Source organism: Mus musculus, chromosome 6 (genome assembly GCF_000001635.26).
Source record: "Mus musculus strain C57BL/6J chromosome 6, GRCm38.p6 C57BL/6J".
In the NCBI taxonomy this organism is placed as follows: domain Eukaryota; kingdom Metazoa; phylum Chordata; class Mammalia; order Rodentia; family Muridae; genus Mus; species Mus musculus.
Genome location: NC_000072.6, coordinates 64,646,120 through 64,665,081, shown reverse-complemented (window position 1 = coordinate 64,665,081; position 18,962 = coordinate 64,646,120). Strand labels below are relative to the sequence as shown.

The following is an 18,962-nucleotide window of genomic DNA, read 5'->3' as shown; positions in this document are numbered from 1 at the left end:
ACAAATCCTACAGGAAAACCCCTCAGGGTAAAAAAAAATATAATTGAGAAGAAATAAAATTTCCTTTGTGATATTTACAGCCAAGGTCAACAAATTAAACTGATAGGTTGTAAAAATGCCCATTAGTTCTAAGAGGAGAAAATAGTTCTTCATGGAACCTGGAAGGGGCATCAGAAATTAGAGGACGTGCATGTTTTCCCACCACGAATGTAGTACTCTGCAGCAAAAGCTGCTGGGGTTCACAGCCCTGTTTCCCCTTTCCTCTTTCGCACTTAAGACCCAATCAAAACATCCATTAATGCAGCATTATCACTGAGATTTCAGAAGTTTGAGATGTATAATGTTATGGTTCCCATGGCAGCTGTAATCTAGACATCCAACAACAGATCTAACAACGCAAACATTTAATATCTTCTGTAGTAATTCAAAAAATAGGAGCTCGTGAGCCCAGAGTTTGGAGAACATTGAGTCTCAGCTACAATCTGCATTAATGTGGCCTTTTGCTTTGGATTGATGTCAGCAGAGAAACCAATGCTTACGCTACATAGAAGACATGACAATAAACCTGATTGGCTTTTAACTCAGTCTCCACGTAGTGGGTTGTGTATGATCACTCGCGCAGGTATGAAGCAAGGTAAGCCAAGCTGTTCTTATAAACGGTACTGATCTACTTTGCGTCTAAGGAGCTACATGGATCCTTAGACTGTGTAGATGAGAGTGTTTGGAAGACAATACTACCGCGCAGACATGCATATACAAATGAGAGATCATTTTTTATTTGTACATCAAAGCCAATCTTCTGAGGAGTTCCTTGTGCATCACTCAGCCCAGGGCTGGGCAGAAAGTTTAAAACTTTCTTTGAAACTGACCCTCAAACCAAACCAAACCAAACCACTGAATAAATTCAGGTTGCTTTTCACATGGACTCTTGAGGCTTTCAGCAATAAGATTAACCAAGCCAAGTGGTTTTTTGCTTTGCTTTGTTTTGTTTGTTTTTGTTTTTATTTTTGTTTTTCTTAATGCTCCTGTTTTCTCTGGTAATGGATACATCTCACATGCTCCTTTCACAAAGGAATTATGGGAAACTCTGCAAGCATTCTTAGAGATAGCTATACAAACTTGAACATGGCCCTGGAGTTAAGCTGATGACACAGTCAGGGAGATAAACAGAATCCAGAATGATTTTGTGATGTGAATTGGGCACACGTGGGATCATGGGAGTGCCCCAGACACACAGTCATGTCTCCAGATCTTCATACATAGATAGAAGCAGTGACTTGTGATGAAGAGAGAGCATCCTGCTGGAGTCTTCTAGGCCTAGTCTTTAAGACACAAATTTATCTCCAACTTAAGGAATTGAAAGAAGCTGTTAGGCATCTCTGCTAAGTGGGTCAAGGAAATCATAGCCTTGAAGGATCATCAGTATCTAGCCTGGGACTCAGCATTTTAAAGCCTGCTACAGGACAGGACATTGTCAGCCTCACAGACCTTACCCCTGCTTTTCATTCATCCCCAAGAGTCCTAAAGGGGACCTAGCATTGGCTCGCCTTTCTGCGTCCCACATGCTTATGTTGAATCTTCAAAGAAAGCAGAAAGAGCAGTTGCCAATGTTACCCCTTTCTCCCTGACAATACAACCACCAGATGTTTGAGAGCTCTATCTGGGGCCCAAGTTCAAGTACCTCTTTCGATGGGACCCGGGAGCCCTTCCTCCGGCTCCACCACGTCTCGAGGACAGCTATGAGGCAGGAGAGCACAATTCCCGCGGCCAGGATGCAGAACACGCCTGCCAGGCTCTTGATGTCCAAGGCTCCTCCCTTCTGCTTTGCATCCACTGAGGAGTACAGGTCACACTGGCCGTTCTTAGGCCACCATTTGTGCTTGAGAATGTCCATGTCGCCACTCTGCTGCAGCTCCAGGATCCTGGGGGTGAAGAACAGAGTGGGTGGGACTTTAGCCAGGGTGACTTGCCTTGTCCACAACCCGAACGGTGGTGATCGTCCCTCTAGAGACGGTAGGTCTAGCTCACTAGAACAGTTTGTAAGCAGGGTACTGGGAAGCCAAAAACATGGATTTTCTTCTCCCTTGCCTTCCCCCAATCCCTTCTCTTATTACTTCACTTTCTTGTGAACTCCAGTGGTCTCTGCCCCATTTATTGCAGTATGTTTAAAAAATTACATTTGGGGGGTGCTATTCTGATTTGGTTTGGTGCTGATATAGATCTGTCCCTTCCTCCACAAGGGTCCTGGATGTAGCTCTGGACCATGGTGTTTTAATGAAGAGCCCTTGGCTGCTTCTAGCCAAACACTGGTGTGATGTAACCCAGTATTTGCTATACACACAGGAATTCAATTAAAATAAAACCTGTATTATTTATCATGGTGTGGAGAAGTCCTCGGGGCAAGTTTGAAGTTGATAAAATACATCATTTTCAGCTCTTCATACAACTGGTGTACTTTTTCCTTTTAATGCCAAAGGGAACGTAGCCTGCCTCCTCTGGGAGGTGTGAAAAACAGTTGATCAGAGGGGCCAGAGGTGGTTAAAAACTCAAACAAGAAACACTTCCTGGAGATAAACGGAGCTGTGAAGGCTGCAGCTTTACAAAGTGTGGTTCACACAGAATCAACCCCAACCTCCTACCTTCCACCTAGGCCGCTGTCCTGTTGTGCACAGTAAGCTGCTGCTTCTGCAGGAGCTGTGCTCCAGCACGCAAAGCAGTTCTGCAGGTTCCTGGCCCAAACCCCAGGCATCTCCCAGGCATTTAGCTTTATTCCCTGGGAGCCAGCCTCCACCGCACCAATAACCTACAGGGTGGCAATTGGGAAGAGTGGGCACAGAGCACGTAGGGCACAGAGATGGTACACCGGTTTTCGGAGCACACAATTCTTGCTGCCCACCCTTCTCTGGCATCCAGTCCTAGAGTCTGGAGGTAGGAGGCCAGCGGCTGTGCAGGAGCCCTGTTGTCTCCGAAGATCTCCCAGCTACACACAAACAAGTCACTAGAACCCAACTTCCTGGAGATCATAAAGATATTTGTCAAGCTATGTTTCTCAGATATATTTGTCAAGATAAGAAGGCAGACAGAGCCATCAGTCTAGCCTGTAATTTTTATATGATTAAATTTTGGGCATGTGGTCCTATATTTGTGCTTTGGCCCTGGGTCATATCTTTTTTGTGGACAATGATTTTAAAAGCTTAGAGGGGGAGGAGCTTTGTCAGTCTAGGAGTAAATTACTTCCTGTTCTTCCTATCTTAAATCTGCACAGACAGAAGATAACAAAAGGAGAGAGAACTTGGAGGGCTGGCAGTAAGGTCCACAACTCACCTGAGAACAGTCCGACTAGCTTGGACCTACAGGCTTATCCCACATCCCCTTGAGCTCCCACAGTACCTCAGGGCCAACACTGCCTAGGTTGGCTTTCTTTTCTCATGAAATCCACTGCTACGCTCTCTGGTCGAGTCAACTGGACAAGCCGTAAGGCTTAAAAGTCACTCATGAGGCAAAAGAGTTTCAAGGAAGCTCTCCTCCTGGAGGCTAGTGTTCTCTACCCATACATTAATTTTTCATTCCCGAGTTCCAGTACTACGCTAGTCTAGAGTATGGATCCACGTGCTCTCTTTCAGTATTTTCCTATAAGTGCTCTGACATGGCTAAAGCCTTCCGCCAGTGTTCCAACAGTCCAAGGGCATCCTTGACCAAGATCAAGGGTTTAGAATTCAGCAAGATTGTAAAAGCTAAGTCACTCCCTTACACAGGAATTTACCATCGCTTAGGAAGAAGGAAGTTTCAGACCAAAGGAGAAACCAGAATAGATACTATAGCAGAGTTACACCCATACACATATTTACAATGGCCTAAGGGGAAGGTGGACTATACAAGAGACTAAAATAGGAACTATGGCAAGGACGCGAAGCCCTTGACCCTGGCTTCTAAGATTAGTGAATTTTAGGTGGAGCCCTTGTTGATCCCAGCTGTTATCAATGTATTCTATCCTGGGTGGTTCCCGTTAGACCTCTTGTGTTTGCATTCCTCTGTTTTATGTAAGATTCCAGTTACCTCAATTGTACCTTGCGAATATGTCACCCAACTTCCTTATTGTCCTCTGCATAAAAAGTCTGATGCTCGAGTTGTAAAATTACATTCAGATTCCACACAAACTCTCCTGCGTGTGTGTCTGTCTGTCATCATCCACGCTTTGCCCACCCGCGTCGAGAGACCCCGTTCCACGCAGACATAGGGACCCAGAAGGTCTGCGGCAGCTGGCGCCTTCGAACAGGGACCCCAGAGCGGGTTAGTCTTTAGTTCTTCTTCTTTCTTTTTTCTTTTTCTTCTTTATTTTCTCAGGCAAAGACAGGATCTCGTCGGACTGCGCTGCAGGCAGGCTGGTTCGTAGATCAGTTAAAGGACGAGTAAGTTTTTATCATGGGGCAGTCAAAATCTAAAGGGAAGAGGTTGTTTCTATCGGTCTTCAAGCACATGTTGTCTGGAAGAGGCCTAAAAGTCTCGGGTAAATCTTTACAAGAATTTTATGATTTCGTACAAAAAATCAGTCCCTGGTTTCCAGAGAAGGGAAGCTTAACATTAGAAGATTGGAAGCGTGTAGGTAAGGATATGAGAAAGTTCTATAAGAAATTGAACCGTACAGGCAAGAAAGGGAGAAGGCTAGAGGAAAGTGAATCAGAGACTACTGACAGCGAAGGTGATGTTGAATGGGATACTACTGAGGGAATGAGAAAGTGTAAATTTAAGGGGAGAAGAGATCATTTTCGCAGCTACCAAGACAGCAGTAAGAAGGAGTCTTTACTAGGAGATCTCACACTCACTTACCCGGTAATTTGAGAAAAAGGGAGTGAGCCGAGATGGAAACCTTTGCCATTAAAAACTCTTAAGAAATTACAGTCAGCAGTAAAAACGCTGGGCCCTACTGCACAGATTCTGGATGCAGTAGCAACCCAGTGGCTGACCCCTTGTGATTGGCACCAAACAGCAAAGGCTACTCTCACTCCCAGAGATTTCATTCTCTGGAGAACAGAGTATGAAGAGAGGGCCAGGAAGTTAGCTCAGGAAAGATCTACATCGAGAGATGGAGCTAAACTCACGGTGCCTATGCTTCTTGGGCAGAAGGACTATGCTAGACCAGCAGCACAGCTAAAAATCCCAAAGGCAGTGTTGGAGAAAATTAATCAGATAGCCGTATTCAGCTGGCAGAGTTTACCTCCACCTAGGGCTACGTTCACAGTCCTTTCAGGAATTAGGCGAAAGCATGATGAGTCTTATGAAGGTTTTGTGGCTAGATTGGAAGAGGCAGTTTCTAAGATGCTTTCCCCCTCGGAAGGAACTGATATATTAATAAAACAATTGGCTTGGGAAAACGTAAATACCTTGTGCCAAGACCTGAACAGACCAATCTGTAAGACAAGTTCCCTACAAGATTATATTAAAGCATGTGTAGATGCCTCACCGGCTGTAATTCAGGATCTAGTTTACGCCGCAGCAAAGAAAGGGAAGACATTCGGCGCTACTGATGGAATTACATGTTTCGGTTGTAAAAAACCGGGACACCTGAGAGATTGTAAAAATCTCTCAGGAGACAAGAATAGCATTCCTTTAGGTCCCTTCCAGCGTTGTGACAAACACTGGAGAAGTGAATGTAAACCAAAGTCCCATAAGGATGGGACTCCGCTCACAAAAGAAGCGGATAAGACAGAGAACTATGGAACTGCATCTTTCGGTTGTAAAAAACCGGGGCACCTGAGTAAAGATTGTAAGAATCCCTCGGGAAACAAGAAGGGCCTTTCTCCAGGTCTCTGTCCAGGCTGTGGTGGAGAGAACCTTGGAGGAATGATTACAAGTCAAAGTCCCATAAAGATGGGACTCAGCTCACAAAAGAGGCGGGTAAGACAAAAAACTAAAGGGGCAATCTCTTAGCCCCATTCAGGAACTGTAGAGCTCATTATAGGACACAGCTCCAGTTATAAGAAAAACTTCAAGTGGTGGATTCTGATACTTTAGGTAAAATTAAAAGTTATGGTTAAATTATGGTTAAAGTATAAAAAGAGACTTCATAAAGGTCAAAATATAGCTCACTTCTTACTGTTACCTTATTTACAATTTCCCAATCCTACATTGTGTCAAAAAATTCGTAGAAGAGGCTTATTTGAAAGTTAAGTCATCTCCTCAAACATATATAATTCATTCTATAGATAGTATTTTTGTTGGTTGCAGAAAGTAGAGAGCGTTTTGCAGATGGCTATAAAATATTTGACTTAGTGTGGACTGATTGCTTCAAAAAAGATTCAGCATGGTAAACTTCTAGGCTATTTGAGACATTTTGTGTATAGAGATTGTGTGTTTTCTAAAAAATTTGCCCTCAGATTAAATAAATTAGAAGTTTTAGATGCTTGCAAAAGCTGTTAGAAAATTCTAGATTTTAATCTTGGTTTGACAAGCTACCTCTTACAAGCAAAAAAAGAAAGAGATAGAAAAAAATGGATTTAAAAACTCTCCCAGGGACAGAGAGAAATCGGGGGACGCCCTGTTTTATTCTCTCTGGCCCCTACAGGAGGAATTCTCTACCCCCTTTATGTATTGTCTAATGGTTGGTGCACCAATCACGTGTCAATTCATGTATGTTTTCTGTCTCATTGTCTGAATGATTGTTTCGTTGTCTGAATGACTGACTGTTTTATGTTTCATGTTAAAAAGAAAAAAAAATGGTTAAAACTTTACCTGCTGAATCACTCTCAGTTTGCACAACTGAGGCTGAGAGGCCCCTCCCTTTAGCCAAAATCAAGCACAGCAGGAGAGGTCCTACTGAAAAACTTAGAATCTTCAACCTCTTAGTTCTAAGACAAATAAGCTGATAGTTGTTTTTCCTAAAAAATTCTCTGCAAGTTTGTGATTATTGTGTTTAGCAAATTACAAAGTGTTTTTTATCTTATAGTATAGCTATAAAAAGTAAAATTCTTTGATCTAAATTTATAAGATTCATGTAGCCACTTCATTTAGTTTTTAATTGGTCTTAAGGGTATAAATATGCTCTACGTGTCTTTATCATAGAGTATTAGCTTATTAGTAATTGGGTTTGATTAAAAAGATGTAACATGGAGTTAGCTTTAAATTGGCAACTCAGAGTTAGAGTCATTTTAAACACGTGACATAAAGCAGTCCTCTAAAGATACTTCTAAATTGAGATAAAATATTATGTAATTCTTATCCTAAAAAGTAGACTTATAGAGATTTCAAAACAATGTGTCTTTAATAAAACATTAAAATTTGTACTGTCATGCATTAATAAATTGACAGCCAAATTTTGTAACGCGATAGTGATGTTTTTAATATTGATTTTTAAGGAAAATAAATTGTTTAAAATTGGGTCTTGCTTTCCAAAAGTTATAGATATATTCTAATATTGCAATGAAAACTTAAAAATCATGGTTAAAATTGCCAGTGTCCCATTGACTGCAGTTTGCAGTTTGATCGAAAGCTTAAGATTTTTAACTCACCCAAAATTAAGATTGCTACAAGAGTAATCATCTTATGAGAGTGCTAATGGCGCTTGCTTTGGCCATTCAGCCATACAAAGCAAGGCAGAGTTAACTAGATATATTCGTCTTTGTGCAAAAATTAGACCCTCACACAATCAGTTTGGCTATGGTTGCGGCCTTACAGGACCATAAAAGGTTATAAAAGAAAGTGTTTAAGGTATAAGTCATCTTAAAAAAGATTGTCCAAAATTAGAGACATAGATAGAGAGTTAAATTGTTCCTCAAAAATCGGTTCTCATTACAGGAGGGCCAAGATGCTCAGTTTAAAAAACATATACATTTGGGTTGATACAAAGCTTAAAGCAGCCTCAGAAAAGTTTGTACAAAGTTTCTTGCCTTTTGCCGACTGCGCCTACAGAAATTCTTAAAACTTCACCCTCCCTGCCTTCAGGGAGATTTCTTTTACCTAAACAACATTTTTTCTTTTCAGATCTACCCAGGTGTTGTTCATAATAAAGTCTAAATTAAAGATTTATAAAAGGTCAATTAAGCTTTATAACTTATAAAGGCATTACAAGATAGCTTACCTACTTCATACAAAATTATTATAGATTTGAAAGTTTATTATTTCCTTTGCATCCTGTTAACTGTAAAGAGTTTACTTCTAGTGAACTAGTGACCATTAAAGATTTTTGTCCCTAGGTATGGCTAACATAGCTTTATAATATGTAAGAAAATTTTTATTGTCAACTTCATTACAAAAAACAAAAAGTTTAAATCTTTCAGTGTATTGTTTCCTAAACAAAAGGTATTTTATTAGCTAATGCCTCTAAAGAAAAGTTTACTTCAAATCTTTGTTTTTCACACAGGGAGCCTTAAAGTTCTGGGGAGTAATTGTTGCTTCATAAGATTCAGAGATAATATCTTTTTTAATATTTAGGGTTCTTAGTTATACTGAAAAATTGTGGTACAAATTTGCTTCAAAATTTTATTTTCAAAAGCTTCCAAGAGATGTTAATTGGAAAAGACCTCACCTTAAACTCACCACAGGAGAACCTAAGCCTTTATTAGGTACTATCAAGTGAGATTCAAATAAACTGGTGAGAACCAAAAAGGCTTTAACAGAAAGTAGAGGAAACTTCTGTAATCTATTGGTATGGATTGTAATTGGTGGTAATCAAATATTAGCTACATATTCTAGTTATTTTTGTTAAAAATGTCCACAGCTATTCTTTGGCAAGAAAAAACATTAATGTAAAATCATCATTCTTCACCTTAAAGTTTTAACATCCTATTATAAGCCTGCTGTGGTGCTAATTAAAAATTAAGAATTCCTTGTTCCAAACAGCAGTTGGTTATTGCAGAATATTGATATTTGACCTATTACATACCATCATTTTAAATAAAATTGATACTCATCCTAAAAATAAGTTAAAAATTGCTTATATGCATGCTTTTGTTTGTTTCTTCTATAAATTCATGCATGCATCACATTTACTGTATTTAATAACAACCCATCTATGAAAAAAAAGGTGTATGTAAATTAGATCACATGTTTATTCTTTTGAGTTTCTGCCTGCTTCAGCACAGATAATTAATTTATGTGCTGTAGATAGTGTCTTAAAATATTAAAAAAGACCTCTTAAGACAATGCCATGCTAGGTTTATATCCCAAGTAGATTATAAATCTTATACAAAAATAATTGGCCACATAATCTCATTCTTTACATCATCAAAATAGTAATGGCTTGAGATAATTAATAATTTGGTATTTTAAATAAGTAAATAAATAAATAAATAAATAAATGCGCATGTCTTTATAAAGATTTGCTCTCAGTGTCCTCAGTTTCTACCTGTTCCACACATTGGTGTTAATTCTCGAGGACCTATACTTAATCAATTATTGCAAATGGATACTCATTTTTGATTTTAGAAAAATAAAATATACACATGTGACTAGATGTTTTATCAACAATTTAATGTTACCCATCTTACTGAGATTTTTATAATTCTCAAGAAAACCGTACTGTGGAACTTTAAATCTATATCTTAAAAAAAAAAATTAAATTTAGATGCCAAAAATCTTGCTAAGTGTCTATGGCACCCTACAATCAGGCATACTCATGAGATGAAGGGATCCACTTATTGGCACATGGCATGATCCCGTTCAGATACTTAATATTGGGGAAAGGGGAAGTGTTTCTGTTTTTTCCACAGAATGCTGCAAGAGCATGCCAGCTTCCAATGTGACAGGCTGACCTGTGAGTAGGAACTGACAGTGCCCTGACAGTGGTGACAAGAAAGCTGTATTGAGCGCACAAAGAAAGAAAAATCAGAGAGAGCACACACAAGCAAAATAAAGAAACTCTTCCTATCTCCGCCATGGGCTACAACAAGGAGAGCCGACCTGGCGTCAACTTGGAGACAACTAGAAAAGCTGAGGTGGAGGGACTGCTACAAGATTTCATCAGAGACACTGTTTTTGGCCATTCAGGCCAGCTCCTTATTTATAGTTATGAATGTTTGTACCTTACCTGTATGCTATATTGTTAATTTTAAAAGTTAAGATCGCCAATCTTGGCAAGTCTTTTCATATTCATTGTAATTCTTGTCATTTAACTAATTGTGTAGATCCTAAATTAGATAAAGAATCTACTGTTATGATTTTGTTAAAAAGACCTGCTTATGTTTTGCTGCCTGTAAAGTTAGGAAATGTTCCTTGGTTCAAAAATTCAGGATTACAAACTTTAAAAAGACTAAACGAACTTATTAGACCTAAGATTTGTAACAGCACTGGTTTTAGAAATTACTGCCTTAATTGCAATTTTAACTTTTACATTGTCCACCACAGCCTTAGTCCAGCAACTGCATACTGCTCATTTTGTAAATGATATGCATAAGAACATCTCTGTAGCCTTGTCAGAGCTACATATTATAGATAAAAAATTGGAAACAAAGGTTAACACCCTAGAAAAAGTAGTGCTAGCAATGGGGCAAGATGTTGCTAATATTAAGACCAGGTTAGCTACTAAATGTCATGCTTCTTTCCAATACATTTGTGTTACCCCCTTATCTTATAATCTCATTTACAGGGAGTATAAAAAGATACTGATATTTCTCATGACTTAGAACAGTTGAAGACGGTAATTTCGGATATTATTAAAAGTCACTTGGACACTTGGAACATTGATGAATTGGCTAGAGATTTAAAAAACAACCTTAGTGAATTGAACCCCCTGGATTGGGTTCAATATATTATCCTACTTGTTATTATTTTTGGCATTGTTTTACTAGTAATTGTGGTGTTTCCACTCATCTTTAAAGTGCTCCTGAGCTCTAGCTACGATGAGACGGGACACCCTGGAACTTCGGCTGAAAAATAAAAGAAAGGGAGAAATGCTACGCTCTCTGGTCGAGTCAACTGGACAAGCCGTAAGGCTTAAAAGTCACTCATGAGGCAAAAGAGTTTCAAGGAAGCTCTCCTCCTGGAGGCTAGTGTTCTCTACCCATACATTAATTTTTCATTCCCGAGTTCCAGTACTACGCTAGTCTAGAGTATGGATCCACGTGCTCTCTTTCAGTATTTTCCTATAAGTGCTCTGACATGGCTAAAGCCTTCCGCCAGTGTTCCAACAGTCCAAGGGCATCCTTGACCAAGATCAAGGGTTTAGAATTCAGCAAGATTGTAAAAGCTAAGTCACTCCCTTACACAGGAATTTACCATCGCTTAGGAAGAAGGAAGTTTCAGACCAAAGGAGAAACCAGAATAGATACTATAGCAGAGTTACACCCATACACATATTTACAATGGCCTAAGGGGAAGGTGGACTATACAAGAGACTAAAATAGGAACTATGGCAAGGACGCGAAGCCCTTGACCCTGGCTTCTAAGATTAGTGAATTTTAGGTGGAGCCCTTGTTGATCCCAGCTGTTATCAATGTATTCTATCCTGGGTGGTTCCCGTTAGACCTTTTGTGTTTGCATTCCTCTGTTTTATGTAAGATTCCAGTTACCTCAATTGTACCTTGCGAATATGTCACCCAACTTCCTTATTGTCCTCTGCATAAAAAGTCTGATGCTCGAGTTGTAAAATTACATTCAGATTCCACACAAACTCTCCTGCGTGTGTGTCTGTCATCATCCACGCTTTGCCCACCCGCGTCGAGAGACCCCGTTCCACGCAGACATAGGGACCCAGAAGGTCTGCGGCAATCCACCTTTCAAATGTTGCTCACTTGGAGTGTTGTCATAAGAGGGAGGTGAACTGATGTATTGAAACTATGAAAATGATTGTGGAGAGTAGTAGACTGTCACCATTTGTACCTTCAGAATTCCCAAATATGTACAAGGCCTTCCCAAGGAAAGGGCCCTGTGGTTAGCAACCGTGGTACCCTTTTGGGGACTTATTCTGTGCCAGCTTAGTAAGTGTCCAAGACCTGCAGTGAAGAAAGCCTTATGGTTCTGGGTAGCTCAACCCTCCCCAGGTTTCTTTAATGCATCCTTTCTTATTTTAGCTACCCATCTAAGTCAACACTGTTTTGAGCTCCAGTTTAAGGAGCCCAAGAAGCATACACGTGTGGCAATTGCTGGCAGGGATAAGCCTCATTCAAATACACAATTATGTGATTAAGGATTCTTGCTGGACCCACCCACTATTGCCATTTAAATGATACTGCTAAGAAGCTAGTTTAGAGATTCAGTTGTGTAACATTAATACTGTAGAGATGCCGGAGAGATGACTGGGTGAGCAAAGTGCTCAATGTGCAAGCACGAGGCTTGATTTTGATTCTCAGAATCTAAGGAGGAAAGTCATGCATGCTGGTGGGAGTTATGATCCCAGAGCTGGGGACGGGGAGACAGGTGGCTGTCTGGGTCTCTCTGGTCAGCCAGTCTAACCACCTTTGCAACTTCCAAGCCACCACGTGAGAGACCTTGTCTCAAAGAAACAATTTAGATGTTGTCATGGAAAGGTTGGCTTTTGCTTCCATGCTCATGTGCAAACATGTGTATGAACACAAACACCACCTGAAACAAAGACACACACACACACACACACACACACACACACACACACCAAGGTAAGATTAATAATTTCTAGAGACCTGCTGTACATTTGCCTATAGCTAACAATACCATATTGTACACTGGAGTTCCTGCTAGTAGCATAATGCTAATTTAATGGTTCATTGCATCATAATAGAAACAACACAGTGCCCTTCAGGAATTTGCTTATCAAAAGGCACTAAATAGTCAGAGCATCTTTAGATACCCCAGAGGAGAACTTTAGTTAGCTTTGAAGAAAGAATTCTGCTTTAATTTGTGTTTATAATGAAATATAAAAGAATGTTACAGCAATGTTTGCTCAATGAGAATACAGTTGCCCTTAGTGTGTGTGGAGAATAGTCCTAGGATCCCCCAGTGGATTTCAAAGCTGGAGGAAACTCAGGGCGCTTACGTAAGATGACATGTTGACTACCTAGAACACTCTTTCCCCAGATACACACCATCTGTGGTGTTCTGAGTGAAAATGTCCCCCAGTAGGCTCATGTGATTGAACATTTGACTCCCTATTTGGAGAATCCCTTGGGAAGATTTAAGAGGTGTGGCCTTACTGGAGAAAGTACATCACTGGAGATGAGCTTTTTTTTTTTTTTTTTTTTTTTCCATTTTTTATTAGGTATTTCGCTCATTTACATTTGCAATGCTATACCAAAAGTCCCCCATAGCCACCCACCCCCTCTCCCCTACCCACCCTCTCCCCTTTTATGGCCCTGGCGTTCCCCTGTACTGGGGCATATAAAGTTTGCGTGTCCAATGGGCCTCTCTTTCGAGATGAGCTTTTTAGAGCTTAAAGGCTCATTCCATTCTTCAGTTCTCTTTCTGCTTTGTCCTTGCAATTAAAGCTGGGAGCTCTCCTGCTGTAATGCCTGCTACTTGCTGCCTGCCTCCCTGCTCTGATGGACTCTGATCCCTCTGCAACCAAGAGTCACATAATCCCTCTCATGGTGTTTTATCTCAGCAACAGCAAATTGCTCATATATCACCCCTTATATCCTTTGATTTCCAGTTATATAAAAATCACAGGACCATCTAAATAGTCGTTATGTTGTCCTGTTTAGGGCACAGTGACAAGAAAAAAAAATGAAGTCTCATGAGTTCAGTGCAGACACATCTCTCCTTTTCAGGAAATCTGTGATCTTTAATGACTCCGTGAGCATATGGATACAGAAGACCAAGGACCCCAGCGCTAGCCACGCCCCTCTATCATCACACTGGTCAGTGTCTGGGATGCTGAAGTTTCTTCCACGGTTGCCTGTGACCTGTGACTACTGAGTTTTCTCGAGAAGCCCATTTGCTCTATCCCTGGAGTGCAGGCGGGCATTTATTGGTTGAATATGCATAATTTTGCTATGGCGGCTCTGCTCTCACTCACTGAGGCCGTTTTATAATTTATTCCATTTTCTATGAATCCATCCATCCATGCAATAAATATTTCAGGAGAGACTCATGCCAAACATTCCTTGTGCACAAAATTAATTCCCCACCACGACAGTTCGACTGTTCGTTCAGGCAGAGCGACCTGGCAGGACTTCCAGTGTCTCCACTTTGTGAGGCTTTAGTCCTCTCATTCACAGAGGATCGGATTACAACCTCCTAGCTTTCCCTTAATCACGTCTGAAACCTGTGTTCCATTCACTTATGTTGGCTCACAGCCTCTCAGTGTTTCTTGATATTTGAGGAATATTTTCACTTAGAAACAAATGTCAAACTATACAAATTATACTTCAGCTATTTAAATTCTAATGGGGTTAGATGCAGTCCATGGGAAGACTTTGGTTGTGGAGTTTTAAGTTTGTGTAAGTAAGTGAAGACCACAGGGTAAGGAGAGAATGGAGTGTCCTGTCTGGAAGCCCTTCAAGTTCTGAGAAGCCACAAAGGTCTCTGTACTCGGTAGACCTCACGACGACACAGCTCAGGTGGCTGTGGCACTGTAGCAAGACCCTTGCTTCAAAGATATATGGAGAAATTGAGTCATAGAATTCTCCAGTCACCCACCAGCCACATTCTGAGCATGCCACACCACATTCTAGGTAGGATACAGGCTGGCTCGGGATAGAACACGGTAAGGCTTGTAGACCCGGAATTCTGCACATCCTTCCTATTAAATGCTTCTAGAAGCTCCATTGGAGTCTCATCATACCCCTTTATCATTTAGAAACACTTTATATAAGGAGCAGTTGGAGTAAGGTCAGTAAACTGTAAACTTCTTTCTTTAAAAAAAAAAAACAACGAAATGAATTCGTGTAAATCTTCACAGTACTTTTTTAAGTGGAACTTGAAAGCACACCTAGAGGAGAGTTTCGACGTTTAGATATAAAGTGTGTGTGTGTGTGTATGTGTGTGTGTGAATTCAAGAATCTAACAATAAAATCTTGGGCCTTAGGGAAAGCAGGATTTTCTGTTATGCTAAAGAGTTCCACAAGGTGGCAGTATTGGCTCACACAGGTCTAAGCGTCCCTGCAACCATGGTTTCCTGTGGGCGAGATTAAAACGCAGGAAGCAGACACTTGTGCCATAAACTCCTTTAACTATTAGTCACAAGATTAGCTTCTAGATTGGGATACGCGATTAGATGGCTCAAACCTTTTCTTGAAATTCAGTGAGAAAAATTCTTGCCATTTTAAAGGTCAGGGTAATGACAGTCGCATTTTCTTTCGAGGGCCATTGTAAAGAGAATTGAGGAGACCCGCGCATAGCACACAATGGATGGTGCTATCTTGCTTGGGACGTGGGAGGAGAGTGCAGCTTGAAAGCTAGGTTAGATCGTCAGAGTGCTTGTGTGTGTGTGTGTGTGTGTGTGTGTGTGTGTGTGTGTGTGTTTACTCTCTGTCGCTTGAGCATACACGTGCGTCCAAGCGAGCGCGTCTGTTGTTTTTTTTTTCAGACCAGTTCTGGCATATTCCTCTTCATTAAGAATACGCGAATAAAATAATCACAGGAGGCAGAGGGAGGGAGGGATCTGGGTGGGAGAAGGAAGGGTGAGGGGAAAAGGGGAATATGATCAGGTATGGGATTATGGGGGACAAGAGAGAAGTCCTGAGGGCCAGCAGGGTGGAAATATGCAACCTCCGGGGTGGGTGGGAGGTGAAAGTACCTCTAGAGGGTAGGAGAGAACTGGGAGGTGAGAGACCTTAGATGAAATGCCCTTCAGTAGAAAGACAGGTCATCAAGTGGAGGAATGGGGTTGCCATCCCACAGTCAAAAATTCTGACCCAGAATTGTTCCTGTCAAAAAGAACTGCAGGGACAAAAAAGGAGAAGAGACTGAGGAAAAGCAGGTATAGTGACGGCCCAACTTGGAATCCAGCTCAAGGAGAGGATTCAAGGCCTGATTCTATTACTGATGATGCTATGCTGTCTGCTTACACACAGGAGCCTAGCATGGCTGACCTCTGAGAGGGCCAACAAGCAGCTGACTGAGGCAGATGCAGATTTTTACACCCAATGATTGGACTTAAGTCGGGGACCATGTGGTTGCATTAGAGAAAGGCTGGAAGAAGCTGAGGAGGAGGGCAACCCCATAGGAAGACCAGCAGTCTCAACTAACCTGGACCCCAGAGATCTCTCAGACACTGAGCCATCTACCAGGCAACATACACGAGCTGGTACTTGGCCCTGACACATATACAGCAGAGGACTGCCTGGTCTGGCCTCAGTGGGAGAAGATGCACCTAACCCTTGAGAGACTGGAGGTCCCAAGGAGTGCAGAGGCCTGGCCTGGTGGGGGAGGAGTGGAGACATCCTCTTGGAGACAGGTGGGAGGAGGAATGGGATGAGGAACTGTGGGAGGGGGGACCCGGAGGGAGGCAACGACTGGACTGTAAACAAATAAAAGCAATAAAAAATTGCTATTGTTACTATTACTACATACTTTTTGTTTCGAATTGCTAGAAATTCAATAAAAGGAATTTCTACTTTAGGATGCAAGGAGAAAAAACAAAAAAGAATACACGATGGACTCACTCATAAGAACATTGCATTTCTTTCCTTTCCCAAGTGTTCAAATATTTGCACGCTCACTGAGCGGCAAAAATATTGGAAGGTTCAGTTTGAAACCGGTTCCGTGCTCAGCTGGGCATCATGAGAACCTTGATGCAAATGAGCAAATTGCAGGAGAAGGCTGGGAAGCAACCGGCCCTCCTTTCATATTCAAATAAAAGCAGTCTGCCTGTTCAGGGCCTTGGAGAAAGAAGCGGTTTGTTCACTTTGAAGATAATAGCTTCATTTCAGTGTGGGGCTTCTCTAACCCATTGATCACTTACCACCTTGAACATCTACTCTAGGCATTGATTTCCAAGATCAATTTATTTGTAAGGAGAGAGGTTTCGGGGTGGTGGTGGTGTGGTGGATGGGAGGTGCGTGCCAATCCCTACCTGCAGAGAACAGCAGGTTATGGGCCTTTCAAGTTTCATGGGAATCATGGCCATTTGCTAAGTTCCTAGGGAGCCTTGATACAATATCTCCGGTTATCTGAGGGGAAAAAATGTCACTTGCCTGCTAAGTCAGTTCTACTAGTCTAGAAACAAACAAACAAACAAACAAACAAACCCTAAACTGAATGCAAGAGTTTTTCATTTTCCTACTTTCTAGAGACAAAAGCTATCATCATGGAAAGGATGACAGACACTGCTCCTCCCCCCTCCCCATCTCATTCCACAGCAGAGGGACACTGACCCAGAGTGGGAATGCCACACATTTTCTGCATTCACTACAGTCTCATTGCTGTCCTGATTGAGTGATTTTTTTTTTGTGACCCACATCACCTGGAATGCAGGTCTGTCCAACACATTTCTCCCCCCACCACACATTGCTTCCCACACACACATTGAAAGGATGACTGTCTGGTTCTTTTATTTCTCAGGGATTTGTTAAGAAGCTTAGAGAAATGGCCATCTGCAGGCTTCCCCTAAACAAAGCAATGCAATCATAGTGGGACTATAAACTTGTTCATAGTATACATTGGGCATACAAAGAAAACATAGCTTTTGCATAGCTTTAGTTCATCTTCCTCCTGAGGACTACAGTCACTGCATAGGGCGATAAAACCAAATTTAGCTTAGTGTGATCTAAAATTTAATCGGCTCTAATAATGTAAAACATCTCTAGATTTATAGCCATCTATCTGAGAGGCTCATGAATCTTAGGTCCCTTCCTTCCTTGGGTCTTTTTCAAGATGGCATCTGGATTTGTGGAGGTTTGCACTGTGATAGCTTTGCGAAAACAAAGCTGCTGGTCCCTTGGCTTTGGATATCCTTTGTTGGTTCTGGGGTATGATGGGCTAGGTTGAATCCTTAGACATGGCTGGTGCTAACATCTGTAAAGGTTGTGAAAGGTCACTAAGGCAACCGTAGCAACTTATAGGAGAAAGAATCTATTTGGGGCTAAATTCCCAGAAAGTTAGAGTTCAAGAACATGATGGTGGGGTGTATGTAGCAGACAGGCAGTCATGGTACTTGAACAGTAGCTGGGAGCTCACATCGTGACCCTCAAGCACAAGGCAGAGAAAGAGCTAACTGGTAATGGCATGGACTTCTGAAGCCTCAAAGCCAATCCCCAGTGACATCCTCCAAAAAGATGACATCTCTTAGTCCTTCCCAAACCTACCCACACAGAGGCTCAATTCCTCCAGCCTATGAGGCTATGGAGACCCATGCTTAGTCAAATCACCACAGTGGGACTCCGTGGTTCTGAGAAGTTCTAAGGGAAGGCCCTCTCTGTGCCTTCTGTAGCCTCTGGCTGTTTTTCAGACAGTGTCCTGATGTCACCTTCCCCTCCCTGTGCAGGACCAAGAGGCAGATCTCTGAGGCCTCACTTACCATTCATAGGCTGGGGAGCAAGGGGAGCCTGGGAAGGAGGACTGGGGTTTTCATGGCTTTCCTCTCTTTGGAGGTTTACTCTGCTAGTGTGGGCATGGCTCATGGGCCCAAGGACACTCCTCAGAACCCTTATAAGATGGGATGGTGGGACTCCCTCTGCCCTGGATGTGGTTTTCAAACAGATGCCCATCCTGGCTGGTGCCCCTCCTCTGCCCATGGTTAGAAATCACTGGGCATCCCACCTCACACCAGTCAGAATGGCTAAGATCAAAAATTCAGGTGACAGCAGATGCTGGCGTGGATGTGGAGAAAGAGGAACACTCCTCCATTGTTGGTGGGACTGCAAGCTTGTACAACGACTCTGGAAATCAGTCTGGTGGTTCCTCAGAAAATTGGGCATAGTACTACTGGAGGATCCAGCAATACCTCTCCTGGGCATATATCCAGAAGATGCCCCAACTGGTAAGAAGGACACGTGCTCCACTATGTTCATAGCAGCCTTATTTATAATAGCCAGAAGCTGGAAAGAACCTAGATGCCCCTCAACAGAGGAATGGATACAGAAAATGTGGAACATTTACACAATGGAGTACTACTC

The 18,962-nt window shown here is 41.8% G+C and overlaps 1 protein-coding gene across 2 annotated transcripts in view; it reads right to left on the bottom strand.

Annotated features, from left to right (window-relative positions):
• The window catches only part of Grid2 (glutamate receptor, ionotropic, delta 2), a 1,448,316-nt gene that overhangs the window by 39,240 nt on the left and 1,390,114 nt on the right, over positions 1-18,962 (bottom strand). For both annotated transcript variants that reach the window (NM_001370966.1, NM_008167.3), the window contains exon 15: positions 1,682-1,922. In NM_001370966.1, coding sequence (NP_001357895.1) covers positions 1,682-1,922 — 241 coding nt within the window. The remainder of the gene's footprint in view (positions 1-1,681; positions 1,923-18,962) is intronic.